General features: G+C 34.7%; 1 protein-coding gene across 1 annotated transcript in view; it reads right to left on the bottom strand.

The window, feature by feature from the left end:
- Nucleotides 1-16,271, bottom strand: part of LOC141777777 (integrin beta-1-like) — a 38,261-nt gene that overhangs the window by 16,499 nt on the left and 5,491 nt on the right. The window contains exon 2 of the mRNA XM_074652332.1: nucleotides 11,903-11,969. Coding sequence (XP_074508433.1) covers nucleotides 11,903-11,969 — 67 coding nt within the window. The remainder of the gene's footprint in view (nucleotides 1-11,902; nucleotides 11,970-16,271) is intronic.

Raw genomic sequence — 16,271 nt, 5'->3', positions numbered from 1 at the left:
ACCCACACCCACACACACACACATACAGTATATACATATGTCTATATCCACACCCGCTTACATATAGATATCCACTTAGACACAGCCAATGTTTAATGTGCCCCTATGGTCAAATTATTTTCAATCTTTTCTAGGGGTACCATCATTTTTGTCCAGGCCAGCTTCATTAGTTTGTTTTTTTAAATGATTCTGAACCAAAATTCAAAAACATTAGCTGATTTTCATTAGTTCATTTTCAATAAATTTTTATTATTACTTTTTGTCAGTTTCAAGTTATTTCAGTGACCATTGTTTTTTTTTTATTCTTTCTTTAACGGAAGGGTACCAACAATTTTGACTATGTGTGTAGATACACACACACACACATACAGTATATACATATGTCTATATCCACACCCGCTTACATATAGATATCCACTTAGACACATTCGCTTACACAGTTATCTATTCTATTTTACAGACAAAAAAAAAGGACATATTTACATCCCTTTAGTTGACCTTTTTGTCGACATTACTTATTAATTAATTTTGTTTAACTCCAATCCTCACCCTGACTCAAAGTAGCCCACCCATGATCAAAAATGATATTCTGTTCTTTTATTTCTATTAACATCCCTCTCAAGAACCCACTGATGTTTCAAAAACATTTTGAAATGTTCAGTGTTTAACTGTTGTCTTTTTATAGCTTTAAATATAAATGCTTTCCCCATCGTAATGATGATGTTGTTCAGGTCTTTTCCTTTTTTTTTTTCATCACCCCTTAAATCACCAAACATTATAGATAAAGGACAACTATAGAAATTTGATTTGTAGACTGAGATCCACTTTTTTCAACGTTAATCCAAAATAATGCAACTTCCTTACAATACCAAAAATAAATGAATGTCTGACTCCTCTTCCTCCTCACACAATCTACATATGTCACCTTGTTGGATGCCCCATTTTAATTTTTTTTAGCATTCTCTTAGTAGGCAAGAATTTGTAGATTAGTTTTAGTTGTAAAATTCTAATGGAGACATCAAAAGAAGTTGTGTAAATACATGCATATACTTTCCTCCATGGGATACATTTGTCTAACAAATACCCCCATTTTTGACTGGATAGCTACTGGTGTAGCAGAAATGTGTTTAAGTTGCATGTATAACTGATATATTTTCTTGTTTATTTTTGTCTTATTCATCCATGTTGTGTCCTTAATGTAGGGGTAACATGCCACTTGTTTTGTACATAATAATAGCTTCCTTTTCCAGATCTGAGGTATAGCTGCACAGAGTTGATTAAATGTAAAAAGGTCACAAACATTACCGTATACTATTTTAAATTCATCATAAGTCTTGATTTCGCCCCCACTATTCAAGAGGTCATTTATAAATAATATTCCTTTTTTCAAACATTGATTCAATAAAGATACGGTGATCATTAATCAAAATATTTCTATTATACCACAACACTTGGCTCTGGATTTCATAACTTCACTCTGGTTGATGATATTGGTATTGAAACCAACTGACTATGGCCTCTTCCAAAAAGCCGGATAAGTATGGAAATGACTTTCTCTTTAATATAGTGAACTGAAAAGCAGTTAACTGGAGGTAAGGATAGAGTTCTTTGTGGAACAGAGGATGAGCAGACCTCAATCATTTTGCTGAAAACCACTGCGGATTTAAGATACATTTTGGTATAAGGGATGCTTTTAGTGCAAAGTTGAGGGCCTTAAGGTTTAACAATTTAAGTCCACAGTGTTTGTAATCATTATACAGATAAGCTCTTTTAATTTTGTCAGGCTTCCAACCCCATATGAAATTGAACACATTTTGCTCATATTTTTTAAACAGCTCCTCTCCTGGGGTAGGTAATGACATGAGGATATAGATAAACTGAGGATTCACTAAGGAATTTATCACGGTTATTTTTTTCCATATAAAGTTAAGTTAGTCATTCCCCAAACTTTTTAATTTTCTGTCTACTGTATGTAGCTTTCTATCAAAGTTTTCCTTCGTGATAAGGTCCATGTCTTTAGGGATATGTATACCAATGACATCTATTGGGCCATCTGACCATTTTAGTGGGCAGATTACTATAGATATTAAAATTTGTACCTTTCAGAGATCCAATTCGCAGCACAGTACATTTATCATAGTTAGGTTTTAGTCAGGAAATTACTGAGAAGTTATTCAACTCTTTAACTAATGCAGTAAAGGATGCAACATTTGGTTGATTTTGAAAATTTACATCGTCCGCATACATTGATATTTTTGATTCCAAACTATTTATGCTCAAACCTTCTATGTTGTTATTCATTCTTACTTTTGGTGCTAAGATTTCTATAGCTATAATAAATAGATACGCAGACAGTGGACATCCTTCTTTCAATCTTCTATATTGCTTAATTGTTTCAGAAAAAAAACATTGTTTATTATTTTACACTTTGGATTACTATACATTACTTTTTATCCAACTAATTAAAGAGTCTCCAAAGTTAAAATATTCTAAACATTTATAAATAAAATCCAAACGTACTTTATCGAAAGCTTTCTCAAAGGCAGCAAAAAAAAAAAAAAAAAAAAAAAAATGAAAGCAGAGGTTTTTGTTGAGTCATAATATTCAATTATTTCAATTATTTGTCTAATACTGTCACTGATAGATCGACACTGTAAGAAGCCACACTGATCTGGATGAATAATATTGGGCAGTACTAGTTTTAATCTGTTTGCAAGACATTTGGCTAATATTTTAGCATCGTTACATTGTAGTGTGATTGGCCTCCAATTCTTTAGAGTAGTGGGATCTTTATACCTTCCACCTGAATCTTGTTTCAATAATAGTGAGATTAAACCTTCCTGTCGAGTTTCTGTAAGTTGTTTTTTGCCATATGACCAGTTGAAGGTGTTCAGCAAAGGTGTTTTAACAGACTCATAGAAGGTTTGATAAAAGTTTACAGGTATGCCATCGGCTCCTGGACTTTTTACCTTTTTCAAAGGAGTTAATAGCTGGATGTAATTCCATCCAGCGTAATAAGTCCCTCACAAGATTTTTTTTCTTTCTCTGTTAACTTTACGGTATTATCGTCTTGAGAATTGGGGCTAGTATTTTGAGGCAATAAATCCTCTGGTGGGCTCTGTAAGGAGTACAATTTTGAAAAATAATTATGTTGTACCAGCAAAATTTCCCTTGGTTTTTTCAATGATTTTATTTCCTACTACAAGCTTCAAAACATTTTTCTTTACAGTGTTTTTATACTGCAGATTTAAAAAATATTTGGTTGATCTCTCCCGATTTTTCCAGCCATTCTATTCTATTTCTCAAATATGATACGTTGGCTTTCTCTGCACATAGTCTTTCTAACTCTCTTTCCTTGTGCTCAAGATTGTCCAGTAGAGCTTGTGACACATTTGTATTATTGTCTACCCGTTCTGTTAAATCTTCTATCTCAGCTATCAATATTTTTTCTGTCTCCAAACGATTTTTATTTTTCCTTGAGCTGTATTGAATGCAGTGTCCCCTTAAGGTGTATTTTAAAAGCATCCCATATAATCAAAGGATCCGCTGTATCATTATTCACTACAAAGAAATCTTTTATGAATTTGTTTGTTGTATCTATAAACTCTTTATCCTTCAATAGCTTCTGATTTAATTTCCAGTATCCTGGACCACTATGAATCGTTGTGATACAAATGCTCAAGGTTATAAGATGATGATCTGACCTAAATCTCTCTTTAATCTCGACTTTATTCATTTTTGGAGTCAAAGAAAATGATGTTAAGAAATAATCTATTCTGCTAGCCTGATTTCCTCGTCTCCATGTATATCTTGTTTGCTTTGGATTTTGCAATCGCCATATGTCAATTAAATCTAGTGAGGTCATGAGGCCAGAAATAGCATTATATGCTCTAGAATGATAATTCTTAGTTTGTATGCCTTTTCGATCCAGATCTACATCCAACACAGTGTTGTAGTCTCCTGTCATTATCAAATTTTTTATCATGTAGTTTTTCTTTTCTTGCAACATGTTGAATATATCTTGAAAGAAGAGTTGATCATCAGAATGAGGTGCATACAGATTTACTAATACAAATTCTAGGCTATCCACCAATATATCTTGTATAATATATCTACCTGCTTGATGTATTATTGTATCTTTGACCACAATATCTACTTCCTTTTTATACATTATCATTACAATTTTAGAATTTGAGCATCCGTGTGAAAAGTATATGTTATCCCCTCCACTCTGTTTTCCATTTAATCTCATACAGTTGGGTAGAGCGAGTCTCTGGTAAACAAAATATATCATAGTTTTTATCCGTAAGCCAACTAATAAAGTGTCCCCTTTTCTTCCTATCAGCTAAACCGTTACAGTTGAAGCTTGATATTACTAACTTAGACATATTTGATCTTCAGTGGATTCTATACTTTCATGATTCTTGAAAAAAAAAAAGGATGGAAATAATAATAGTGAAAACTAAGAACAAAAGATCATCATTTTTTTATTTTCTGCATTGATGATCTTTTGTTCTTAGTTTTGCGCTCATAAATTGGGATTGGATGTTTTGTTATAGTAAAATGTTTCTCTTAGACGCTATTTAAAAAGGGAGAGAAATATGACAATAGAAAATATATCATCAGAGGATGGAAGAAACAGGAAATATTTTCAGCCCCTTCCCGTTGTTTTGGTGTCACTATTATTATTTCCATCCTTTTTTTTTTTCAAGAATCATGAAAGTATAGAATCCACTGAAGATCAAATATGTCTAAGTTAGTAATATCAAGCTTCAACTGTAACGGTTTAGCTGATAGGAAGAAAAGGGGACACTTTATTAGTTGGCTTACGGATAAAAACTATGATATATTTTGTTTACCAGAGACTCGCTCTACCCAACTGTATGAGATTAAATGGAAAACAGAGTGGAGGGGATAACATATACTTTTCACACGGATGCTCAAATTCTAAAATTGTAATGATAATGTATAAAAAGGAAGTAGATATTGTGGTCAAAGATACAATAATACATCAAGCAGGTAGATATATTATACAAGATATATTGGTGGATAGCCTAGAATTTGTATTAGTAAATCTGTATGCACCTCATTCTGATGATCAACTCTTCTTTCAAGATATATTCAACATGTTGCAAGAAAAGAAAAACTACATGATAAAAAATTTGATAATGACAGGAGACTACAACACTGTGTTGGATGTAGATCTGGATCGAAAAGGCATACAAACTAAGAATTATCATTCTAGAGCATATAATGCTATTTCTGGCCTCATGACCTCACTAGATTTAATTGACATATGGCGATTGCAAAATCCAAAGCAAACAAGATATACATGGAGACGAGGAAATCAGGCTAGCAGAATAGATTATTTCTTAACATCATTTTCTTTGACTCCAAAAATGAATAAAGTCGAGATTAAAGAGAGATTTAGGTCAGATCATCATCTTATAACCTTGAGCATTTGTATCACAACGATTCATAGTGGTCCAGGATACTGGAAATTAAATCAGAAGCTATTGAAGGATAAAGAGTTTATAGATACAACAAACAAATTCATAAAAGATTTCTTTGTAGTGAATAATGATACAGCGGATCCTTTGATTATATGGGATGCTTTTAAAATACACCTTAAGGGGACACTGCATTCAATACAGCTCAAGGAAAAATAAAAATCGTTTGGAGACAGAAAAAATATTGATAGCTGAGATAGAAGATTTAACAGAACGGGTAGACAATAATACAAATGTGTCACAAGCTCTACTGGACAATCTTGAGCACAAGGAAAGAGAGTTAGAAAGACTATGTGCAGAGAAAGCCAACGTATCATATTTGAGAAATAGAATAGAATGGCTGGAAAAATCGGGAGAGATCAACCAAATATTTTTTAAATCTGCAGTATAAAAACACTGTAAAGAAAAATGTTTTGAAGCTTGTAGTAGGAAATAAAATCATTGAAAAAACCAAGGGAAATTTTGCTGGTACAACATAATTATTTTTCAAAATTGTACTCCTTACAGAGCCCACCAGAGGATTTATTGCCTCAAAATACTAGCCCCAATTCTCAAGACGATAATACCGTAAAGTTAACAGAGAAAGAAAAAAAATCTTGTGAGGGACTTATTACGCTGGATGGAATTACATCCAGCTATTAACTCCTTTGAAAAAGGTAAAAAGTCCAGGAGCCGATGGCATACCTGTAAACTTTTATCAAACCTTCTATGAGTCTGTTAAAACACCTTTGCTGAACACCTTCAACTGGTCATATGGCAAAAAACAACTTACAGAAACTCGACAGGAAGGTTTAATCTCACTATTATTGAAACAAGATTCAGGTGGAAGGTATAAAGATCCCACTACTCTAAAGAATTGGAGGCCAATCACACTACAATGTAACGATGCTAAAATATTAGCCAAATGTCTTGCAAACAGATTAAAACTAGTACTGCCCAATATTATTCATCCAGATCAGTGTGGCTTCTTACAGTGTCGATCTATCAGTGACAGTATTAGACAAATAATTGAAATAATTGAATATTATGACTCAACAAAAACCTCTGCTTTCATTTTTTTTTTTTTTTTTTTTTTTTTTGCTGCCTTTGAGAAAGCTTTCGATAAAGTACGTTTGGATTTTATTTATAAATGTTTAGAATATTTTAACTTTGGAGACTCTTTAATTAGTTGGATAAAAAGTAATGTATAGTAATCCAAAGTGTAAAATAATAAACAATGTTTTTTTTCTGAAACAATTAAGCAATATAGAAGATTGAAAGAAGGATGTCCACTGTCTGCGTATCTATTTATTATAGCTATAGAAATCTTAGCACCAAAAGTAAGAATGAATAACAACATAGAAGGTTTGAGCATAAATAGTTTGGAATCAAAAATATCAATGTATGCGGTCGATGTAAATTTTCAAAATCAACCAAATGTTGCATCCTTTACTGCATTAGTTAAAGAGTTGAATAACTTCTCAGTAATTTCCTGACTAAAACCTAACTATGATAAATGTACTGTGCTGCGAATTGGATCTCTGAAAGGTACAAATTTTAATATCTATAGTAATCTGCCCACTAAAATGGTCAGATGGCCCAATAGATGTCATTGGTATACATATCCCTAAAGACATGGACCTTATCACGAAGGAAAACTTTGATAGAAAGCTACATACAGTAGACAGAAAATTAAAAAGTTTGGGGAATGACTAACTTAACTTTATATGGAAAAAAATAACCGTGATAAATTCCTTAGTGAATCCTCAGTTTATCTATATCCTCATGTCATTACCTACCCCAGGAGAGGAGCTGTTTAAAAAATATGAGCAAAATGTGTTCAATTTCATATGGGGTTGGAAGCCTGACAAAATTAAAAGAGCTTATCTGTATAATGATTACAAACACTGTGGACTTAAATTGTTAAACCTTAAGGCCCTCAACTTTGCACTAAAAGCATCCCTTATACCAAAATGTATCTTAAATCCGCAGTGGTTTTCAGCAAAATGATTGAGGTCTGCTCATCCTCTGTTCCACAAAGAACTCTATCCTTACCTCCAGTTAACTGCTTTTCAGTTCACTATATTAAAGAGAAAGTCATTTCCATACTTATCCGGCTTTTTGGAAGAGGCCATAGTCAGTTGGTTTCAATACCAATATCATCAACCAGAGTGAAGTTATGAAATCCAGAGCCAAGTGTTGTGGTATAATAGAAATATTTTGATTAATGATCACCGTATCTTTATTGAATCAATGTTTGAAAAAAGGAATATTATTTATAAATGACCTCTTGAATAGTGGGGGCGAAATCAAGACTTATGATGAATTTAAAATAGTATACGGTAATGTTTGTGACCTTTTTACATTTAATCAACTCTGTGCAGCTATACCTCAGATCTGGAAAAGGAAGCTATTATTATGTACAAAACAAGTGGCATGTTACCCCTACATTAAGGACACAACATGGATGAATAAGACAAAAATAAACAAGAAAATATATCAGTTATACATGCAACTTAAACACATTTCTGCTACACCAGTAGCTATCCAGTCAAAAATGGGGGTATTTGTTAGACAAATGTATCCCATGGAGGAAAGTATATGCATGTATTTACACAACTTCTTTTGATGTCTCCATTAGAATTTTACAACTAAAACTAATCTACAAATTCTTGCCTACTAAGAGAATGCTAAAAAAAATTAAAATGGGGCATCCAACAAGGTGACATATGTAGATTGTGTGAGGAGGAAGAGGAGTCAGACATTCATTTATTTTTGGTATTGTAAGGAAGTTGCATTATTTTGGATTAACGTTGAAAAAAGTGGATCTCAGTCTACAAATCAAATTTCTATAGTTGTCCTTTATCTATAATGTTTGGTGATTTAAGGGGTGATGAAAAAAAAAAAGGAAAAGACCTGAACAACATCATCATTACGATGGGGAAAGCATTTATATTTAAAGCTATAAAAAGACAACAGTTAAACACTGAACATTTCAAAATGTTTTTGAAACATCAGTGGGTTCTTGAGAGGGATGTTAATAGAAATAAAAGAACAGAATATCATTTTTGATCATGGGTGGGCTACTTTGAGTCAGGGTGAGGATTGGAGTTAAACAAAATTAATTAATAAGTAATGTCGACAAAAAGGTCAACTAAAGGGATGTAAATATGTCCTTTTTTTTTGTCTGTAAAATAGAATAGATAACTGTGTAAGCGAATGTGTCTAAGTGGATATCTATATGTAAGCGGGTGTGGATATAGACATATGTATATACTGTATGTGTGTGTGTGTGTATCTACACACATAGTCAAAATTGTTGGTACCCTTCCGTTAAAGAAAGAATAAAAAAAAAACAATGGTCACTGAAATAACTTGAAACTGACAAAAAGTAATAATAAAAATTTATTGAAAATGAACTAATGAAAATCAGCTAATGTTTTTGAATTTTGGTTCAGAATCATTTAAAAAAACAAACTAATGAAGCTGGCCTGGACAAAAATGATGGTACCCCTAGAAAAGATTGAAAATAATTTGACCATAGGGGCACATTAAACATTGGCTGTGTCTAAGTGGATATCTATATGTAAGCGGGTGTGGATATAGACATATGTATATACTGTATGTGTGTGTGTGTGGGTGTGGGTGTGTATCTACACACATAGTCAAAATTGTTGGTACCCTTCCGTTAAAGAAAGAATAAAAAAAAAACAATGGTCACTGAAATAACTTGAAACTGACAAAAAAGTAATAATAAATAAAAATGTATTGAAAATGAACTAATGAAAATCAGCTAATGTTTTTGAATTTTGGTTCAGAATCATTTAAAAAAACAAACTAATGAAGCTGGCCTGGACAAAAATGATGGTACCCCTAGAAAAGATTGAAAATAATTTGACCATAGGGACACATTAAACATTGGTATCATGGTGTGTACCACACTGAACATGGACCACAGAAAGCTAAGGAGAGAGTTGTCTCAGGAGATTAGAAAGAAAATTATAGACAAGCATGTTAAAGGTAAAAGCTATAAGACCATCTCCAAGCAGCCTGATGTGTTTAGGCAGTTGATCGCACGCTAAAATACCCAAGAAATTTGTCCCATTAATAATTATTTTTCTAACAATGCTAGTTAGTTCTATAGTATTCATAGTGTTTTAGTAGTAGTCCATGAGCCATTTTCTCCTGTTTGAGCCAAAGTGGACTTAATGGCAGACAACCCCGGAGGACACCAAATCATAAAAAAGTGAGACTGGAATATGCCAAAATGCATATTGACAAGCCACAAAGCTTCTTGGAGAATGTCTTTTGGACAGATGAGACAAAACTGGGGCTTTTTGGCAAGTCACATCAGCTCTATGTTCACAGACGCCAAAAATGAAGCATCCAAAGAAAAGAACACTGTACCTAATGTGCAAAATGCAAGAGTGGCGTTAGGAAAAGCGTCCTCTTCAAAAGTTGTGAAGTTTGGTAAACACGACCTCAGCTGAATGCTGACTATATACACAAAGTGTAGGTAAAAGATGGAGCTAGTGACATCTCATGAATACGCATGGTTGACAGGCCTTGAGGTTGCCCCATTCACACTACATACATTTTTTTTTTTTTTTTTTTTTTAAAAACCCACTATATTGTAACTCTACCGACATTGCACCGCTTTTTTTTTTTGGGAGATGACTACAAGCAAAATTAGTGGTGTACTAACACACATCTACCAATTTAAAATGTTAACAAATCATTACAGCACAGATACATCTCCTAAAGAATTTTAGGAGATGGCATACAAGAGATGACCCCCATCCCGCTCACATCCACCCCATTTGTCCCTGGATACATGCTGATATCTATTACAAACAATACCACCCCATACCCCACCCCCTCTCACAGATACATCTCATAAAGAATTTTAGGAGATGACATGAAGGAGATGACATACTTCCCTTCTCACACCATTTGTCCTGGATACATGTTAATATCGACTACGAACAACGCTAATCCATACACCCTCTCACAAACAAACATATGGTTACAGGATCCATGCTGATATAGCCTGCAAACAGTACCAACCACCACATCATCAAAAGCCATAAACATTTTGACCACAGCACACTAGGGTTTGCTTAATCTTTTATGGGCACTGTAATAAAAAAGACACCTCTTGGATACAACGGAGTTCACATATAGGGATACAACTGTGTTTTGTTCACTGAAGCAGTATCCACAGGAGGGGGTCTTCTTTTGTTTACAGAGCAACTGATAACATCTTGGATACAACCGACTTTTTTTTTTTTTATCTGACTCAGGATCAACAGTATGGGTCTTCTGTGGCAACACCAAAAAGGCAAAAACATTTTGGTCACAGGAAGCAGCGGTTTGTTTGAACTTTTAATGATACTGTAATAAAAGACACATATTGGGATACAACTGTATTTTTTATCTGCATCAGGATCCACAGGATGGGGTCTTCTTTTTTTGTTGTGGAGCAACTGATAACACCTACAGCAGACACCTTTGGATAACTACCAATAATTAACATCAGCCCTAGGGTTACAAAAAGGACACCAGGGTCACAAAAAGGTCACCAGGGTCACCAAGGGTGCACCTGCATCCCAACACACGCACACGCACGCGCGCGCGCACATGCACGCGCACGCTCACGTGCACGCGCATTTCACATGCACGCGCAAAGCCACCAGTCCTATACTACTGATGACTTCACCTTGTAAAAAAAGAGACTCCCAGCAGCCAACAGGACACACAGAGTCATAAAACCATGAATGAAGAAATACAAGATGTGAAGAGTGAAATAGATAAAACACACACACATGAAGTGTAACAATGACTACTAAGGTGACTGTATTGCAGTGGGGTGTCTGTTAACACAGCTGAAAAACATGCTAAGCTATGGGTTAGCTAATATTTAATAGTTAAAGCGGGGATAGGCAGTATATTTTTGGCGTCATTGGGCAAAAATTCCATAATAACCTTTCAGCATATTGTAATTCAAGTGTTCTGAGAGAAACTAGACTTCTGCACCTCCTCATGGCTCTGTTTTCAGGCTTTAAAAAAGTCTAGACAATGTCGGAAGACGTTGGCCAACCACAGGTCATTTCAGAGAGAGAACGCTCCTATTGGCTGTTCTACAAATACAGATGCGCGTACAAGTCCCCTCCGATGGTGAAAGAGAGAGGAGAGAGGATAGCTCCAGGATGAGGGCTTTATTTCCAAATTCTGGCTTTTTTTTACTCTCCAGAAAACTTCCTACCATGGGGTATCACTTGAATTACAATATGCTGAAAAATTATTATGGACGTTTTGCCCTATAACACCAAAAATGCACTGCCTTCCCCAGCTTTAAGATAAGAAAAATGGAAAAAAATTTGAACAAATTCATGACATTTCCTTGTTCTTACCTTGCTGTGCCCAGCTGCCACCGAGGACCGCTGATAACGTTGCTATTAAAAGTAGCCGCAGATCCATCTGTAAGAAAAAAAAAATACAATTACTCAAGAGTTGTAAGTTGAAACCAACATGAAAGAAATAGATCTACATTAGACTGCTTTGTCACTGGTGTCAGAGACAGCTAACAGACAAAAAGGATGTTGTGTGTTTAAAAGTCACATGTATTTTGTTGTGGTTGTAGAGGTTTAATGTGACAGATATTTTTAAAAGAGACCCCCTTACACCTAGCATTAAAATGCGTCTTGTATCCAGATTGAATCTAGATATGATTTAATCTGATTACATTTACACCTGGTATCAATATGTGTCTCCAGTGTCCACATTGAGATCCGATCGCTGTCTGAAAGACCGTGAGAAGTGTGACCTCGTGGCTACTTTGTGATAAGCCAAGATTTGTTTTTTTTTGGCCAAATGATAAAGTATCTCCATTTCCCTTTGTGATACAGCTGCACACAGTGGACACTTCAAGTCCATCTACATGTAAATTAGTAAACACTTCAAGAAACTATTCTACTACCAAGTGTACCATTGACACCCCCTTGAAAAGGTTCTCATGGACATGTGACTCTTAAAACAATAGTTTTAATTTTAATGAGACCACCAGGATGAATACATTTAGGTTAAAAACACAGCAGGTATGGCTATGGACTGCAACAACATATAGCTGGATGAGAAGAGATGATGAAAAACTTTAAAGGGGCAGATTTTGCACCAAAGACTAATTAATAAACATTGAACCGAGCTTTGCCCATATTCAACAGAAAAATGACTATACAAAAGAACGGATACACAGTGGAGATATCTGAATTCTTTTTTTTTCAGACTTCTTTGGTTTAAATATTACAGTGAGGACCGGCTGGGAGAGGTCAGGTTGTTTAAGTTGGACTTATCTAGACACTGTGAAACCCCACTAGTTGGGTGTAGTTCTGGGTCTAGGGAGGGGCCCTCAGTAGAGATGGGGATTTCCCCTCCACCCACCAACGGGGATTTGGGGATGAACAGGAGATCACCCCACATTTGGAGGTTCTTTGTATTTCTGGTTTGTATTATGTTAATAACTGTTCATGTGTGTGTTGTTATGTTTTTGAGGGGATAAAGTGAAATCAATCACACTAAGTGTAAAGATGCTGTGTCAGGGACTTAAGCTGATGTCTTTAAATGTTAACGGTTTGGGTAATCCAATAAAGAGGGCCAAAGTCATGACAAAATTGAAAAAAGAGAAAATGCATATTACTTTTCTACAAGAAACCCATTTATTGCAACAAGAGCACGAAAAATTGAAAAGATTTGGATACAAAAACACATATTATAGCTCACATACTTGTAGTCATAAAAGAGGAGTGGCAATCTTGATATCGAACTCAGTTAAATTCGAAATTTTTAAAGAAATAAAGGACAAAGAAGGGAGGTATATCATAGTAAAGGGCAAAGTTGATAATAATATTCTGACGCTGGTAAATATCTATGCGCCCCCCGATAGTGATAAACATTTTTTCAAATCCCTATTTGATATCATTGCAATGGAAGCAGAAGGAATTTGTATATGCGGGGGGGATCTGAATGTAGTATTGAATCATAGTCTTGATACGACCAGCAAAAAGAAGAATAAGAACCAGTTAACAAAATTACTAAACACTACATGTGAAGAAATTGGTTTCCTTGATGTCTGGAGGAATTTTCACCCTTTAGAAAGAGACTATACACATTACTCAATACCGCACTCAGTTTACTCCAGAATAGACTATTTTTTAATGCGGAAAGAAGACTGCTATAGGGTAACAGACTGCAGAATTGGCGTGGCAGATGTATCGGACCATTATGCCATATACTTAACTATTCAAATGGATAGTAGAAGGAAAAACACAGTATGGCGATTAAATGTTGGCATGCTGAATGATAAAACAACTGTTAATGACATTAAATTGGAAATCAAAAGATATCTAGAGGAGAATGATAATGGGGAGGTGGACCCATCCATATTATGAGACTCATTGAAAGCTGTAATACAAGGTAGGTTAATAGCTAGGGCATCATATATTAAAAAGGCCAGAATGGAAACATATGATAAATTGATATTAGACCTGAAGGATTTAGAACAGAAGTACAAAAATAATAAGGACCAGAAAACATATAAACAAATAGAAGATTTGAGGGGACAAATGGATGGGATATTGGGTCAAGAGGTGGAGAAAAAAGCAAGATTTGTAAATTACTTGCCCGAAGGTTACGCAAACAACAGGCCGATAACTCCATACACAAAATGAAGGACCCCTGTACACAGAAATTGAATAGTGATCCAAAAGAAATAGAACTTATCTTCCAGGAATATGATAAAGAATTATATACACAAACTTCTACAGCAGATGGATAATCAATAAAGACTTTTTTACATACAATAGATCTGCCCTGTATTGGAGAGACACAAAATAAAACAATCACAGCAGAAATATCACTGGACGAGATAGAGAAGGCAATTGGTAGGATGAAAACAAACAAGGCCCCAGGTAGCGACGGTTTTCCTATAAAAAGGTATAAAATATTCCGTAACGAGTTGAAGCCAATTCTTCTGAGAACCTTTAACTGGATTATCAAGGAAGGCAAGACACCCCCATCATGGAAAGAGGCAATTATAACACTAATACCCAAAGAGAACAAAAACAAGGAAAATTGTACCAACTACAGACCGATATCAATTCTAAATGTGGACTATAAATTATATACCTCAATTATCTCCAAACGATTTGAAAAGTTCATGCCAGATTTAATTGATGAAGATCAGACTGGTTTTATAACAGGCAGACAAACACAAGACAGTATTAGAAGAATCCTACATATAATACACAAGATTCAAAAAGAAAGTACGCGCTATCCTGATAAGCCTAGATGCAGAAAAGGCTTTCGATAGGGTTAATTGGGAAGTTTTATATCAAACACTGGAAAGATTTGGCTTTTCCAAAGATTATATTCAAATTATTAAAGCAATCTACCAGCAACCTTCTGCAAGAGTAAAGGTGAATGGGTCCTTGACGGAGAGATTTGTGTTAGGAAGAGGAACGAGACAGGGATGTTGTCTTAGCTCTACCCTGTTTGCTATATATATTGAACCATTGGCTCAAGCGATCCGTCAAGATAGGGAACTGAGGGGAGTAACTATAAGTGACAGAGAACATAGAATTGGTCTTTTTGCAGATGACGTAATGATGTATCTCACGGATGTAAACACCTCCTTTCCAAGGATGATGGAGATCATAGATAAATTAAATTTCTATGCAGGATATAAATTGAATATTTCAAAAACTCAAATCCTCCTATTTAACTGTGCTCCTCCAGAAGAAATCAGGCAAAAGTATAATATTAAATGGGATTCAAAATCAATTAAATACCATGGGGTACCTATAACGAAAAATATATCAATGTTGTATGGGGCCAATTATAACCACATTAACCAAAACATAAGAAAGGATATAGAAAGATGGTCCACATACCCAATGGATTTTAGCAGTAAAATAAATGTGGTGAAAATGAATATTTTGCCAAGGTTATTGTACTTGTTTCAATCTCTGTCAATAGAGGTTCCACTAAAACAATTCAGAGAATGGGATAAATTAATATCTAGATTTATTTGGGGAGGGAAGAAGGCCAGAGTTCGATACACTACACTTCAGTTGCCAAAGGACAAAGGTGGAATGGCACTTCCAAATTTTAGGACATATTTCTATGCAGCCCAACTTCGACCTCTAATTAATTGGTGTGATGATAGCTACATAGCTAGGTGGAAAGAGATTGACACATGTATCCCTGATTTCCACATCAAAACACTCTTGGGAGAAAAAGCGCTTCCAGGGCATATCAGGAGTATAATCGATCCAATAACAATATTTACTTTAGAAACCTGGTTCACTCTTACCAGACAACTTAAATTGAAAAATCGACAAAAAGTGTTAAAATGGATAGCTTTGGATGGTGAGACCAGGGATGTATGACTCAACATTTAAAGAATGGATGAAAAAAGGAATGACTGCGTTTTGTACTGTTACTAAAAATGGAGACCTAAGAAGTTTTCAAGATTTGAAGGACAGATTTGCACTTCGCAACCAAGACTTGTTTAGATATTTCCAACTGAGAGAATATTACAACAAAAAAGTAAAAAGGGAGGCACCAGAAGAAAAGAATCCAGTGGTAAAAGTTACAGTCAATGCGTATCATCAAAAAGCATCAAGGATTATTTCTAAACTTTATCATGGTTTAATGGAATGTCAAGCAAAGACTACATCCTATGTGAAATTAAAGTGGGAAAAGGAATTGAACATCAAAATCTCA

Source organism: Sebastes fasciatus, chromosome 11 (assembly GCF_043250625.1).
Source record: "Sebastes fasciatus isolate fSebFas1 chromosome 11, fSebFas1.pri, whole genome shotgun sequence".
Classification (NCBI taxonomy): Eukaryota; Metazoa; Chordata; class Actinopteri; order Perciformes; family Sebastidae; genus Sebastes; species Sebastes fasciatus.
Note: the sequence above shows the minus strand (reverse complement) of the source record. Positions and strands in the feature narration are given on the sequence as shown.